General features: G+C 50.0%; 2 protein-coding genes across 12 annotated transcripts in view; one reads left to right on the forward strand and one right to left on the reverse strand.

Annotated features, from left to right (window-relative positions):
- Positions 1-7,629, forward strand: part of NLRP7 (NLR family pyrin domain containing 7) — a 119,634-nt gene extending 112,005 nt beyond the window's left edge. The window contains exon 10 of one of the 2 annotated variants that reach the window (XR_016390821.1): positions 4,892-7,629. Coding sequence is in view for 1 of the 2 variants with exons in the window: in XM_089902035.1 (XP_089758161.1) it covers positions 4,892-4,901 (10 nt within the window). In the remaining variant the exon portion in view is untranslated. The remainder of the gene's footprint in view (positions 1-4,891) is intronic. The other variant, XM_089902035.1, reaches the window with a different exon arrangement.
- LAIR1 (leukocyte associated immunoglobulin like receptor 1) lies at positions 2,238-9,633 on the reverse strand. Of its 10 annotated transcripts, none has more exons than XR_016390824.1 (10): positions 9,349-9,633; positions 8,877-8,912; positions 8,133-8,316; positions 6,600-6,896; positions 5,866-6,113; positions 3,993-4,103; positions 3,889-3,906; positions 3,743-3,780; positions 3,487-3,539; positions 2,837-2,942 (listed from the first exon to the last, which is right to left on the reverse strand). XR_016390824.1 is itself a non-coding variant. In XM_089902085.1 (10 exons), the coding sequence occupies exons 1-10, from the start codon at positions 9,616-9,618 to the stop codon at positions 2,912-2,914; spliced, it is 1,311 nt and encodes a 436-aa protein (XP_089758211.1). In that variant the 5' UTR covers positions 9,619-9,633; the 3' UTR covers positions 2,837-2,911. The 10 variants fall into 10 exon arrangements, 9 of the variants coding, with proteins under 9 accessions (XP_089758213.1, XP_089758211.1, XP_089758212.1 ...); XM_089902085.1 differs by having other exon boundaries at positions 3,864-3,906; XM_089902087.1 differs by lacking the exon at positions 5,866-6,113 and having other exon boundaries at positions 2,238-2,942; positions 3,864-3,906.
- Positions 9,634-13,582: the final 3,949 nt, after the last annotated feature.

The following is a 13,582-nucleotide window of genomic DNA, read 5'->3' on the forward strand; positions in this document are numbered from 1 at the left end:
AATGTTATTTTACTGGCAAAATGAGTTTATTTAGGAATGGCAGAGGAATTGCGATTCAGGACATTCAAACTATGGCAAACCACAGTCAAGTCCAGAGAACAAGGAAGAGGAATGTTACTTTACAGAGAAAAAGGAGGAAGCTGGAAGGGGCTGCTTTGACTGAAAGTCCCTTGGAGAAAACCAAGAGGTCAGGGTGGTGGTGGTTTCTCATTGGCTGGGCTTTGCTGTTTCTCCTTGGCTAGGTTGTGACTGTTTCTCATTGGCTGGGCTGAGGCTGTTTTCTCATTGGCTGAGTTGTTGCTGTTTCTCATTAGCTGAGCTGGTGCTGTTTCTCATTGGCTAGGTTGTGACTGTTTCTCATTGGCTAGCCTGTTGCTCTTTTCATTGGCTGGGCTATTGCTGGGCAAGGAGAAAATCATCTTTCTTCTGAAAATCAAGCTTCTTCCTGCCCAGGAATGTAAAGTAAGCTGCAGCAGAGGGTAGGGGTGAGAGAGCTCCCCTTTAGGGCTTCCCAACTCCGTTTTAAATTAGGTTTCCCTTTATTAATTTTCACACTAGCATATGCACGTATGACACATATTAAAGCATCAACTTTATAGAAACCTGAACTATGACTAATACAAGGGGTACAGCAGGCTCTATTCTATGGGGTCATCCTGGGAACCAGGTGCCACACTCAGCGTGTGGGTCCATGGTCACCCAGGGCATCCACATCCATCAGCAGAAGGGAAGAGCCGTGAGGATCTTGTGTGGCAGGTTCATGGGCCAGGCTTGGAAGAAGCTCCGTCCATCCAGCTCACATGCCACTGTGAACTTCATCCCAGGACACACATAACTGCAGGGAGGCTGGGGAGATCATCTCGCTGGGAGCCCAGGAAGGGAGGACACGGTGCTGGTGAGCAGCCACAGTCCTGTCGCACAGGGACCACCTGTCTGTCACTTTGAGCACCGGGTGGGGGTGGGGGAGTTAACGGGTTGTGGGGTGCGTTTCCAGTCTCCACTGCTTCCTCCCCGACCTCCTCTTACGTAGAGGTTCTAGGGACACAAGAAATAGACTCTCAAACATTGATCATTTCACAAGCTAGTGGAAGAAGGAAACATTCCTGCAAGGAGGTACTTAGAATTCAGAGTGAGGCATTCAAGCCCAGAGGAGCCCACAAGCGGAGGTGGTGCTGAGGCCCAACACCCACTCAGGTAGACAGAATAACAGCCCCAAAGATGTCCGCATCCGACGCCCTGGAGCCAACTGCTGTGTTACCTTAGGTGCAAAAAGGGTCTTTGCAGGTGTGATTGAGTTAAGGATCTCGAGGGGGGGAATGAGCTTGTATGTTCCAGGTGGACCCAATGTAATCACCACGGTCTTTGTAAGAGGGAGGAGGCAGGTGAGAGAGAGGGAAGGAGGTGCGACCACAGAAGCAGGGGTCCTAGTCAGAGGGAGGATTTGCAGAGGCTACAGTTCTCCTTGAAGTTGGAGGAAGGGGCCCCGAGCCAAGGAATGCAGACGGCCCCCAGACGCTGCTAAAGGTAAAGGAATGGGTTCTGCCCTGGAGCCTTCAGAAGGAGCGCAGCCCTGCTGACCCCTGATTTTAGCCCAGTTTAACTGATGTTAGCCTCTGAGCTCCTGAACTGTAGGATAATAAGTTGTGTTGTTTGGTGCCCCTATGTGAGGGGTTCGTTACAGCAGCAACTGCAAGCTTGTTGGGATGAACAGCCTCCAATCCCAAACCTGAAGGGCATTAGCCAGGTGACGGGGTGAAGGTCAGATCAAGGACAGTGTCCTACAGCTGATGGGTCCTCTTGTGTTTGGAGAATGCATGGCGTCCAGTGGGGATGAACTGAAGTAGGGGTGGGAAATGGGGACCTGCGTGTTCCTCTGGGTGGACCTAAAGCCCGAGGGACCCTCCGTGTGCAGTCGTGGTCTCATCAACTCTCTCGCCCACTCCACACGTGTCCGTGCGTGTGGGTGTGTGCATGTGTGTGTGTGTATGCGAGCATTCGTGGGTTGTGCACATGGCGGGGGGGATGGGAGCTGTATCAGGTGGGGCAGGCCTGCGCCTTCACCCAGACACAAGTCCCCTCAGACATCTCCCTCTCTCATCCCTGAGACACACTTGAATCAGAAAACACGGATGCCCTTTTTGTCGTTTCCCTCACTAAGTTTTGAGTGACTGTGGAGGCAGAGACTGAGACCTAGAACCTGTGTACCCCAGCGCCACACGCAGGGCTGATGCAGTTGGGCCTGTGAGGACATTTATTGATGAACAAGGCGAAGCATGATCCAGAAAACAGGGTATCAGCACTGAGCTGCATAAGTATAGCCCAGAGTCAGGATCAACACCTGAACTCTAGGAAGGCTTGTACAATCAGCTGAGAAAACAAAACAGATCTTTGGGGGCAGGGGAGGATTCACAGAACATATCTGGAATCAGCTGGGTGACTGTAGGACCATAGCTGGGTCTCTAGAAACAGCCAAGAGACTGCAGCTGGGTCTCTGGAAACAGCCAAGCACTATAGCTGGGTCTCTGGAAACAGCCAAGGGACCACAGCTGGGTCTCTGAAACAAGTGCTACACGTCCTCTCCAAGGAGCTAGTTGATTGTGGGAGGGGCCACATGGTGAATGAATCTCCTAGAAGTTGATTGGGGGTCTCAGGACTCCAGCTCTTGCCAGCAGGAGAATTGACCGGATGACTTCAGGAAGGGCCGATTCCACAGGGAAACCTTCCAAATGTCCACTGCAGGCTTTTGCAAGAGTGCCCTCCTGTGTCTTTAGTGCAGAGGCCAGGTGGGCCTGGGGTCAGTTTCTGGCAAGGGCTGCATACATGCTGGACTTGGCTGTGGGCTCTGTGGACAGTGTGGACACAGCTCTGCCCACCCTCTGTGTGAGGGCCGGGTGGTCCAGCTGGGCATATATCACCTCCTGGGGACCTCCTGCAGCAGAGGCCTGAGGAGAGAGACTCAGGGTGAGTATGGGTGGCTGAGGTGAGGGAGGGGCTGTGGGAGGGGAAGACTTTGGTCGCCAGACGCCAGGTGCCCCCGCACATCCCACCTCCTGAGTCGCCGTTGTGTAGTCCCCTCCCGTAGAGAAGCAGGGTTGGTCTGTGTGACCAATAGAATATGGCAGAGTGAGGGCCACCTGCAGGGGAGGCCACAGAGGACAGTGTGCCTTCTGTTCCTCCCTCTTTGGGGTCCTCCCGCTGGAGGAGGCCGGCCGCCATGGAGAAGCCCGTGTGGTGGGGAAATGGGGCTCCTCCCCACAGCCAGGGGACTGAGCCATCGTGGAAGTGGATCTTCCAGCCTCAGTTGAGCCTCCGATGAATGCAGCCCTGGTTGGCATCTTGACAGCGACATCAGGACAGACCATGAGCCACCACCGCCCAGCTGGTCCGATTCCTAATTCCTGGCCCAGGAAACTGAGATGGTTTTGTTAAGCTGCTAATTTCAGGGGCTTGGGTACCCAGCAGGAGGTGACTAGCACGAGCGCTTACTGAGGTGTCCACTTCCCCACTCTTCTCAGGAAGTCTGTCGACAGTGGCCAGATCTGGCAGGGAGAGGACAAGGGGTCAGTTCTCTGGGGTGGACCTTAGGAGGCAAATACGTCTGACCTCATAGCTTCATATTTGGCCTCCCACCCCATCTGGAACATTCTAGAATGCTCCCGAACGCCCCCGACCACATTGCTTCCTGATGGCACTGAATCCCCACTTCCCCGCTCCCAGACCTGTCCCCCATCCTTGTCTTTACCTGGTGTCCCATCTGCGACGTCAACAGCTGGGCTGAGCCTGAGGGGAAAGAACACGTGAGCCCTCGGGGCTGCCTGGGGGCAGGGGGTTGGGGGCCCCGGGGTCACTCCCAGGAGCCTCACCTCTCCTGGGGCCTCTGCTCCTCACCTTTGCTTCTTGGGGGCCCTGGGGACAGTCGGGTGTGAATTCAGAAGAGAAGCCTTCTTCCCAGCACCCCGCCCGGGTCACCCCACCCTGTCCCTGAGACCTACCCCGTGTTCTCTCGTGCCGACGATGGAGGAGGAAAAGGCCCAGGAGAAGGAGACAAAGGAGAAAGGCCACAGGGACCCCAATGAGAATATAAAGATGCTCTGTCGGCAGGCCTGCGGGAGGTGGGAGGGTGGAATCCGATTACCAGCAGCATGCATTTATCGAGCACCGGCAGCATGCCCATCACGCGCTGGGCGCTTGTCGTGTCCCCACTTACACGTAAATCTCTTATGCCCAATAGTCCTGTGACATGATCTCCACTTTACAAAACCGGGTCTGAGCGCTGGAGTCCTCTGTCCACAGGGCACTGGTCAAACTGGGATATGACCGGCACCAAAGCCCCTTCTTTCCCCCTTTCCCCAAAGAGCACCACCGGGCTCGTGCTTCTGTGTCCCCCTCGCCCATCAGGACGGTCATTGTCCTGCGGATGCGTCTGTGTCTCCGAGGAGTGGGGAGGGTCTGGGTCAGAGGCCTGATCTGGACAGAGAAGCTTCTGAGTCCCCCATCCCCACCTCCAAGGGGTCTCCTCCCCGGACCCCGACCTGCTCCCTCTGGAACAGCCCCATGGACCTTTCTGTGAGGATGGTTACCACCACGGTAGTCACGCGGGACAATTTTCACTGAAATTTAGGTTAACTAAACTTAAAAGTCAGATCGCCAGCTGCACTAGCCACTGCGCTACCCCTGGCTAATGACACCCTCCCGGGATGACGCAGATACACAGCATCTCCTTCCTGCAGGAGGCTGCGTGGGACAGCGCTGCTCTCTGTGCTTTGTGCACCTTTACAGAGACGATAACCCAGTAGGAATCGAGAGCGGGAACCTCTGCCTGCTCACCTCCTTCTGGGTTCCCACCCCAAACACAAGAATCCCCATCTCTGATCTCTTCTGTTTTTCGCAGCAATCCCTGATGGGGCGGAAACGCTCTTCTGCGAGTGAAGAAGCCAAGACCCGATGTCCTCGAGCTGCCTGAAGCCCAGCCTTTAGCAGGTGAGAGGATGCAGCACCCGCCATGAGCTGCACTCCACGCATGCGCCTTTTGTCCATCACCTCCTTTACATCTCCTAAGTGCTGTGCTCAGTATGGCTCATTTTACAGGTGGTCCAGCTGAGGTCTTGGGGGCTGGTACACCCACAAGGTCGGAGCGCTTCATCCCCTCTTCTGGTCAGCGCCCCCTCCCTCCCACTGCTCCAGAGGTTGAGTCCTCAACATCCTTTAAAATAGAAAATTTCATTTCTTGGAGCATCCTTTCCTCAACACTGTGTCCTTGGTCCAGGATCCACGACCCCATCCTGCGTTTTAACGCCATTGCTGCTTGAGCTTCCCCTGATGACATTTACTACGATTTAGAATAGCATGTATGTTATACACGTACAAATAATATATAGCAATATGTTTACATCTATAATGTATATTACATATTATATAAATTTAATGCTTAAATAGTAAATATAAATATGTTTTAAATTATGTGTTTTTAACTTACATATGTATAATTTAATTTATATGAATAATTTAAATTATACATAATTATTCTATACATAAAATATATCAATTATACATATTTAATATATATTATGGTACACATTTTAATATTTACATATACAGATTATAGTAATACATAATACATGATAACATAATATATACCACACATTACTCATGTAACAATATAGTAATGTATATTATATTGTATTATATATTTAATAGTGTAACTGTATTCTAATTTACTTAAATTATAGATCTGAAACTTTACATTGTAAGTTATATGTGTATATTTTTATATGCCCATATATACTTACATACATCCCTATTATTCATTCTAATGAATTCTCCCGCTAAAGTTTGGGAAGCCAGGGACCCTTTCTCCTCACTCACCACGTACATCAGTCCCACGGCAGGAGGGTGTCTGGTGCACACGCGGTGAGAAGAAAATATTTCCTCGGTATTAATAAGATTAGCACTTCTCCAGGTTGTCCCATTTGGCAGCATATTTAAGCGGGTGTCCTGTGTACGTGAACTCCTGTGTCCCCTAAGCAGCACGGTGGGGTCGGTGCCCCAGGAGGGTGCGGAGGGGGTCAAAGTGTCCCCAATGGGCGCTGACTCCAGGACATCCTGGGGGCTGACTGCACACAGGGACAGGGACAGCCTCATCCCAGAGGTCCCCCAAAGCACCATCCAGCCCTGGTCAGGGGTCTAGGACCATGTGATGTGCCCGATGGAGGGTGGGCCACACCACAGGGGACACATGGCCTAGGGGGCCCACAGATTCTCACCCAGTGGAAAGGACAGTGAACACTATCTGAGGGAAAAGACACAGGTTCCCTTGAAGGGGTCTGTCCTCACCCCATCCCGCCAGCCCAGCAGGGACAGCTCTGTGCCCACCCTGATGCTGGGGCTGAGTGCCCAGGTCACCGTGGTGTCCAGGTGAGACCAGGCTCCAGGGACCTGAGCCAGGTGTGAAGGCAGAGAGATGTGTGTGCAGAGGGAAGAGGAAACCAGAGGGCTTGGGGGTCAGGAGGGGGCAGGGGAGCCTGTGGACGGAGGACACAGCTGGGGACAGGGTCCAGGGACCTGGGGCAAACCTGAGGGCAGAGCAGAGACCTCCTCACCTGTCACCACCTGCTCCAGGGGCTCACTGGGCTCAGACCAGTGATCACCTTTTCGATAGAGGCACTGATAATGCTGGGCAGTGTCTCCATTCACAGCGGTGATGCCGAATCTGGCCTCTGTCTGGTTTGGACCAATTTGAAACACAGTTTTCTCATCCTTGAAGTCACTCCTATCTTCCTTCCTCTCCAGACGGAATTCCTCAGCCCCAGCAGGGCCCCTGCACACAATGGTCACAGGCCACCCCTGGGGGCTTACAGAGTCGGGCTCAGCCCTGGTGGAGCGACTGGGCAGGGTCCCTGGGATGGGTAAGAGCAGAGTCTCAGCATCCATTACGTGAAAATCGTCACATCACATAATTCACTCATTTTTGTTGCTCAATTCAGTACTTTTTTTTTTTTAAACTTGCAAAGTTGTGCAACCATCACCACAATACAATTTTTTTTTGGCTGCACTGCATGTGGGATCTTCGTTCCCCAACCATGGATCAAACCCACACCCCCTGCATTGGAAGCATTCAGTCTTGACCACTGGAACACCAGGGAAGTCCCACAATCCAATTTTAGACCATTTCCATCATCCTCCCCCAAAAGACCCCCCCATGTCCATTCTATGAGCATATAAATTCCCATCACTGCGGAGTGATTTTCCCCACTTGACTTAAGGACCCTGAGACTTGGTCACGTCTTGCTCAGGGTGACATGGGAGGTGTCAGAGCAGGCTGGGCCCCCAGGCATGTCTGCTGCAGGGGGCGGCTCCCTCCCTGCCCACGGCCACTCTAGGGGGACAGATAGCTGGGAGGGTGGCGCAGGATGGGAATGATCGGGTCATTCCTGGGACAAGGAAAGCAGGGGTCTCAGTCGGTAGGAATGATCTGGGCTGGTCTGAAGGGCAGCTGCCAGTCCCAGGTGGGATTGTGTGGGGTGAGGGACGCAGTCTGCAGAGCGGCAGTGGAAGAGTGTGTGTGTGTGTGTGTGTGTGTGTGTGTGTGTGTGTGTGTGTGTGTGTGTGTGTGTGTGTGTGTGTGTGTGTGTGTGTGTGTGTGTGTGTGTGTGTGTGTGTGTGTGTGTAGGAGCTGGAGCACAGATCTGATCCCACATTCCCCAGCAGGCGAGGATCTCTGTGTCCAATGCGAGTCTTCTGTGCTTTCATCCCTGGGTTTTCTCTGTATTTTTACCTTCGTCTCAGCTCATTCCCATTTCCTTATTACTGAGGCTCTGGAAACCCCAGATGTCTCAACTGGGCTGGGGGCAGGGGGAAGAGCGGGTTTGTAGCCCTGAAACAGGAAGCTGGCCTCTCATTCAGCAAAATCCCATAGAGGCAGGGGGCTGGCAGAGGTCACTCGTTCGCTCTTTCTTTCTTTTGACCACACCTTAGCTCTCATCTATCTGTTTACTGATGCCTCCATGTACCACTGGTTCCACAAATATGAGAAACACCCAGGATGCCTGCCCTCTTGGGGCTGAAAGTCTAGAGAGAGGATAGCCATTGACAAATAATTGTGCAAATCCACGGGTACAAACGGTGATACATGCCCTCGGGGTGAGTGTGGGAATCTCGGGGGCAGACAGGAGGCAGAGCTGCTGTCCTCTGGGAGGTCCGAGGGAAGAGATATCTGAGCCAAGATCTGAAGTCAGGGATGAATTCCCCAGGCCGAGGGACAGGGGACACCGGGCATTCAGGGTGGTGCGGAGGTCTGGAGCTGAGTGGGAAGATGGCCTTTAGAAAGGGAAAGAAAACCAAGGTGACTGAGATAAGTGGGCCAGACAGCATTGGGACAGACAGATCCAGACCAAAGAGAGATGCGTGGGTCTCAGTCTGTCTGAAGGTAAACTGTGAGAGGACTCGAAGGAAGATTACGGTTTTCCTGAAGATAAATTATATACTATATAGATATTTAAAGTTTTTAAGTAAAACTTTTAAATGATCATTTAAAACCACATCATTGTGTGATACAGTCCGTACGGGAGGATGGAGACGGTGGGATTGAGGATGATTCTGAGTCTGCCCTTGGTGAGGTCATGTTCTCTGCCCAGGGGCTGCCGAGGGAGATCTGGGCTTGTGCGGGGAGAGCTCGTGGGTTCAGCCTGGTCTGTATGATCTGAATCGTCCCTGGGGGCCATCAAGAGCAGAGGGGGAGAACGCGGGAGAGACCTGGGCGAGGGTTATACATTGGGGGTTGTTTGCAATTCGAGGTGTATGTCAGGGCCCCCAGGATCGGCTCCACTCTCAGCTACATCTGCCTGCGGGGTGCAGAGGGGATTGGGGAGAAGACTCACCCGCCTGTGTGTGCATCGTGTGACCCAGACAGAGCACTGGAAGAGAAGTTCTAGTGAGAAAGACGCCCACTGTACGGTTTCCTCATGGGGCCGCAGTCAAGCGGGGGCCTTGAGGAGCCAGCGGGGTAGGGGGTGGTCATCGTCCCATACTTTCCCGACACCCCGGTCAACACTGCATCTGAGTACGAGCCCCCTCCTTGCTCTGAAATAGTCTCAAGACAAACCCCCAACCCCTCTTCCAAGCAGGTGTTCCTCCCTGCCCCCCAGCCCTTCTCAGTCTGAACTCAACCCCATACCCAGGCACCATTTCCAGCACTGAACCTTCCATGGTAAGACTTAGGTCTTGGCCAGAGCTGAGGGGGACCACTTTGCCCCGCTAGGGCCCCAGCGTCTTCTGGGCTGGAGTCGGGACGGAGCTGGGAAGCAGAGCCCCTCTGCCCCTGGATTCCTACCCCTCCATTCCAGGACTCACCCAGGCCCAGGAGGGTGGTGGGACGGGGGGACATGGCCCAGACCCTGCCCCCGGCACCGTCCTGGAGTTTGTGAGTGAAGGAGAGAGCCTGTAGGCGACACGAGAGAAGAGGATGTGGTGGCTAGGGCCCCTTTCTGGGGTTTCTACATCAACGGCCTCACACAAAGGGGAAGAGCTCTCTCTCCCCTCCCATCCACGCTTCCCACTGACGAGACAGAGGTGGGGCCTGGCTTCCAAAAGTTGTTTGTTCCCCCTGTGCACTGAACTCATCTCTGGATGCACCCCTTGAGGTGGGAGCCTCATTCTCAACCTGTGGGGCGAGCAGAACACGGATTTGTGCGGCAAACTGACTTGACTGTTGGTCCCAGCTCCACACGATAGCCATCTGTTCTTGGGCAAAGAGTCACACCACTTTATGCCGACATCTCCTTGTGTTTAAAATGGGAAGCCCCAAGCCCCCTCCAGGTATTTAATATTACAATATATGTTACATTCCCAGCAAGGTATTGAGCTCATTAAAAATATCTCACTAACATGGGTTCTCTGCCTATCTTCCCGAAGTGGCATGGGAACCAGGGAAAGGGAGGCTGGTCCATCAGCACATGCAAAATCCTAAAGGGATTGGATGATCAGGAGACAGACCTTGGGAGCTGGCCCTGGGCTTGGGATCAGGTGGGGCACCCAGCTGGGTGCTGAAATAAAGAGCAGGACCAGGGATGGGGAGGGCGTTTGTGCACACGGAGCCCAGTAGGACAGGAGCCCCATCATGGAATCTCACGTCCACTGCCCCTGAGGCCAGGCAAGAGCTGCTTCTCCCAGGGGGTAGCTGTGCCAGACATTGATGTCTACACAACAGCCGATGCTCACTTTTTCCTTATTAACAGAAACCTAGTTCTGTTTGAGTGGCTATGTTCCAACCCTGGAGCTGAGGGATGGGGGGAGTGCAGAGGATAAAATTTGGGTTAAGGCAATCCAGCAATCCCATTTGCAGTGATTGGTCCAGAGGGGGCACATGAGCATATATGGCCAATGATACTTAAAGCAGGATATATCAGGGTTTCTGGGAATCATATTTGTCTCTTAATAACAGAGAGTCTCATAAGACTTTTGCCTCCTTTTCTCCTGTCCATGGGCAGCTATATCATGATGATGTGATATCTGGAGCTGCAGCAGCCATCTTGCAACCATGAGGCAACAAGCTTGACTACAATAGCAGAAATACTGAACAAACTGAGGGGAAAGAATACAAGATCCAGGGTTCATAGAAGGTCCCCAAATGCTGAACCAGCCCTGGGACTGCCTATCCCTGGAATTCTTAATAAGTAAACAATAAATATACTAGATTTTCTGTCAAAATTTCAGACTAAATCTGTGGACCATGCTCCATTTTAAAATAATAATTATTTTAAAAACTAAAATTGCTTAATAGACTATTTTAAAGGTCTTCTTAAATGCCTCAAAGAAATGAACACTAAGTCAAGGCTATGTAGTCAAAAATTAAAGGAAGACAAGATTCCCCGGAGTCAAGTTGAAGGCTGAACATGACTCTCACCTTGACAGTGATGCATTAAGTTTTATTTTCATGGCCTTGCAGATGGTAGAGGCTAAAGGATAAAGTCCAGGGGTCACCCTCGTTGATTAACACCAGCCAGCCCTATGTATCCGTGTTTTTCTGGTCTCTCTCTCTCTCTCTCTCATCTTCATTAGTGGCTTTTATCAGGTTTATTGAAGGATAATTTGCAGACAACCAGCTGCATCCATTAAATACGTGCAATTCAATGAGCTCTGGTAGTTGTGAAACCACCATCATAGTCAAGATTTCCATCACCACCAGGATTCCTTGTTCCCTTTGTGAAAATAAGCAAAGTAACCTCATTTAAAATGGAGCCGGGAAGCCCTGAAAGGGGAACTCTCAGGCATGTAGCACTTGGTGCAGCCTGCACTCGCAGTAGGGAGAAGGAAGATGAGAATTATTTAGACAAGGGAGGACATTAATTACATGGGAATTTCATCCCCTGCTTTAAGAAAAAGAAGGAAGATCCTTCCGTGCCCCAGCAACAATGCTCTAACCACTGCTTCCAGCCAATGAGAAAATGTCAAACGTCTAACGCTTGTTCTTCAGTGAATTTCTGTTCAAAACAGTCCTTCCCCGTTTCCTCCTAAAACCCGATAAGAGGTGACCTCCCTTTTATCTCTTTAGACTTGCCTGTGATCCACCAGAGCTGGCCTGTCCCAAATAGCAATTTTCTGCGATTCCCGAATAAACCATTTTGCTGCTAAGGAAACTGGCTATTTTATTTTTATGGTCGATACTCTTTGGTCCCAGGTGCTCACTGCCAACCAAAGAATGTCACTTTCTATCTGGCTCTACAAGGATTGAGTCATTAGTCACTGGAGTTACTCACTTTCGACACACCCTGAAGGGTGTTCAAGGCAGGGATCTGGAATGAGGCATTGTGTGCTCTGGGAAAGCTGGCAGAACAGGCCTTCAGAGAGTTAGATATTTTCAGGAGAAGATTTTATGAACCCAATTTCTTGCAACTTCTCGTACTTAGAAAAGCACTAAAGTCATTAACTAAGGTATCTGTTCCTCGTGAGTAGCAGCAACTTTTTACGTAGACGTGTGCTTGACGGCATGTACGCCTTCTCCAAGATCACATAGATGCTGATATCGGAGCAGTTCCTCAGAGCTCTCTGAGAGGCTGTCTCATGGGCAACAGTCCTCAGTATGTCCCCAGATAAAACAGAACCTCACAGCTCTCACTGTGCATTTTGTGCATTTTTATTGCAGTCAACACCATTGATCCTTCTTTTCTTTTTAGAAAATATGTATCTGCTAACTTATTTTTTTATTGAAGTATAGTTGATTTACAATATTGTGTTAGTTTCAGGCGTACAGCAAAGTGATTTGGTTTTATATATATATATATATATATATATGGAAAAAGAATACGTGGGTGTTACGTATTCTTTTTTTTCAATTCTTTTCCACTATAGGTTATTATTAGACTTCCCTGTGCTATACAGCAAATCCTTGTTTATCTATTTAATATATGGTAGTGTGTATCTGTTAATCCCATACTTCTAATTTATCCCTCCCCTCCTTTCGCCTTTGGTAACCATAAGTTTGTTTTCTGTGTCTGTGAATCTGTTTCTGTTTTGTAAATAAGTTCATTTGTACTATATTTTAGATTCCACATGTAAGTGATATAATATTTGTCTTTTTCTGTCTGACTTCACGTAGTATGATAATCTCTAGACCCATCTAAGTTGCTGCAAATGGCATTATTTCATTCTTTTTTATGACTGGGTAATATTCCATTGCATATATGGACCGCATCTTCTTTATTCATCTGTCATGGACTCTTAGGTTACTTCCCTGTCTTGGCTATTGGGAATAGTGCTTCAGTGAACATTGGGGGGCATGTATCTTTTCCAATTAGAGTTTTCATCTTTTCCAGATATATGCCCAGTAGTGGGATTGCTGGGTCATACGGTAGTTCTATTTTTAGTTTTTTAAGGAACCTCCATACTGTTCTCCATAGTGACTGCACCAATTTACATTCCCACCAACAGTGTAGGAGGGTTCCCTTTTCTTCACACCCTCTCCAGCATTTATTATTCATAGATTTTTTGATGATAGCCATTCTTTTCTTTCCTTCTTTCTTTCTTTCTTTTTTAACATCTTTATTGGAGTATAATTACTTTACAATACTGTGTTAGTTTCTGCTGTATAACAAAGTGAATCAGCTATACATATACATATATCCCCGTATCTCCTCCCTCTTGCGTCTCCCTCCCACCCTCCCTATCCCACCCCTCTAGGTGGTCACAAAGCACCGAGCTGATCTCCCTGTGCTATGTGGCTGCTTCCCACTAGCTATCTGTTTTACATTTGGTAGTGTATGTATGTCCATGCTACTCTCTCCCTTCATCCCAGCTTACCCTTCCCCCTCCCCGTATCCTCAAGTCCATTCTCTACGTCTGCATCTTTATTCCTGTCCTGTCCCTAGGTTCTTCAGAACCATTTTTATTTTTAGATTCCATATATATGTGTGATGACAGCCATTCTGACAGGTGATACCTCATTGTAGTTTTGAGTTACATTTCTCTAATAATTAGCGATGTTCAATATCTTTTCATGTGCCTGTTGGCCATCTTTATGTCTTCTTTGGAGAAATGTTTGTTTAGATCTTTGCTAACTTATTTTTTAAACAAACCTACCTTGTCATAA

The sequence above is a fragment of the Delphinapterus leucas genome, chromosome 20 (assembly GCF_059928025.1).
Source record: "Delphinapterus leucas isolate spDelLeu-1000000601 "Yukka" chromosome 20, BTC_Dleu_Yukka2, whole genome shotgun sequence".
In the NCBI taxonomy this organism is placed as follows: domain Eukaryota; kingdom Metazoa; phylum Chordata; class Mammalia; order Artiodactyla; family Monodontidae; genus Delphinapterus; species Delphinapterus leucas.

Bases quoted from the DNA above. Each gene is read 5' to 3' on its own strand.
- LAIR1 (XM_089902085.1), bottom strand. From the start codon at position 9,618: ATGAGTTCAGTGCACAGGGGGAACAAACAACTTTTGGAAGCCAGGCCC. The intron at 8,317-8,876 runs GTGAGTCTTCTC...CCCTTTCTAAAG, and splicing joins CACGATGCACACACAGGCGG to GCCATCTTCCCACTCAGCTC. The intron at 6,897-8,132 runs GCATGTATCACC...TACCCATCCCAG, and splicing joins TTCCCACACTCACCCCGAGG to GGACCCTGCCCAGTCGCTCC.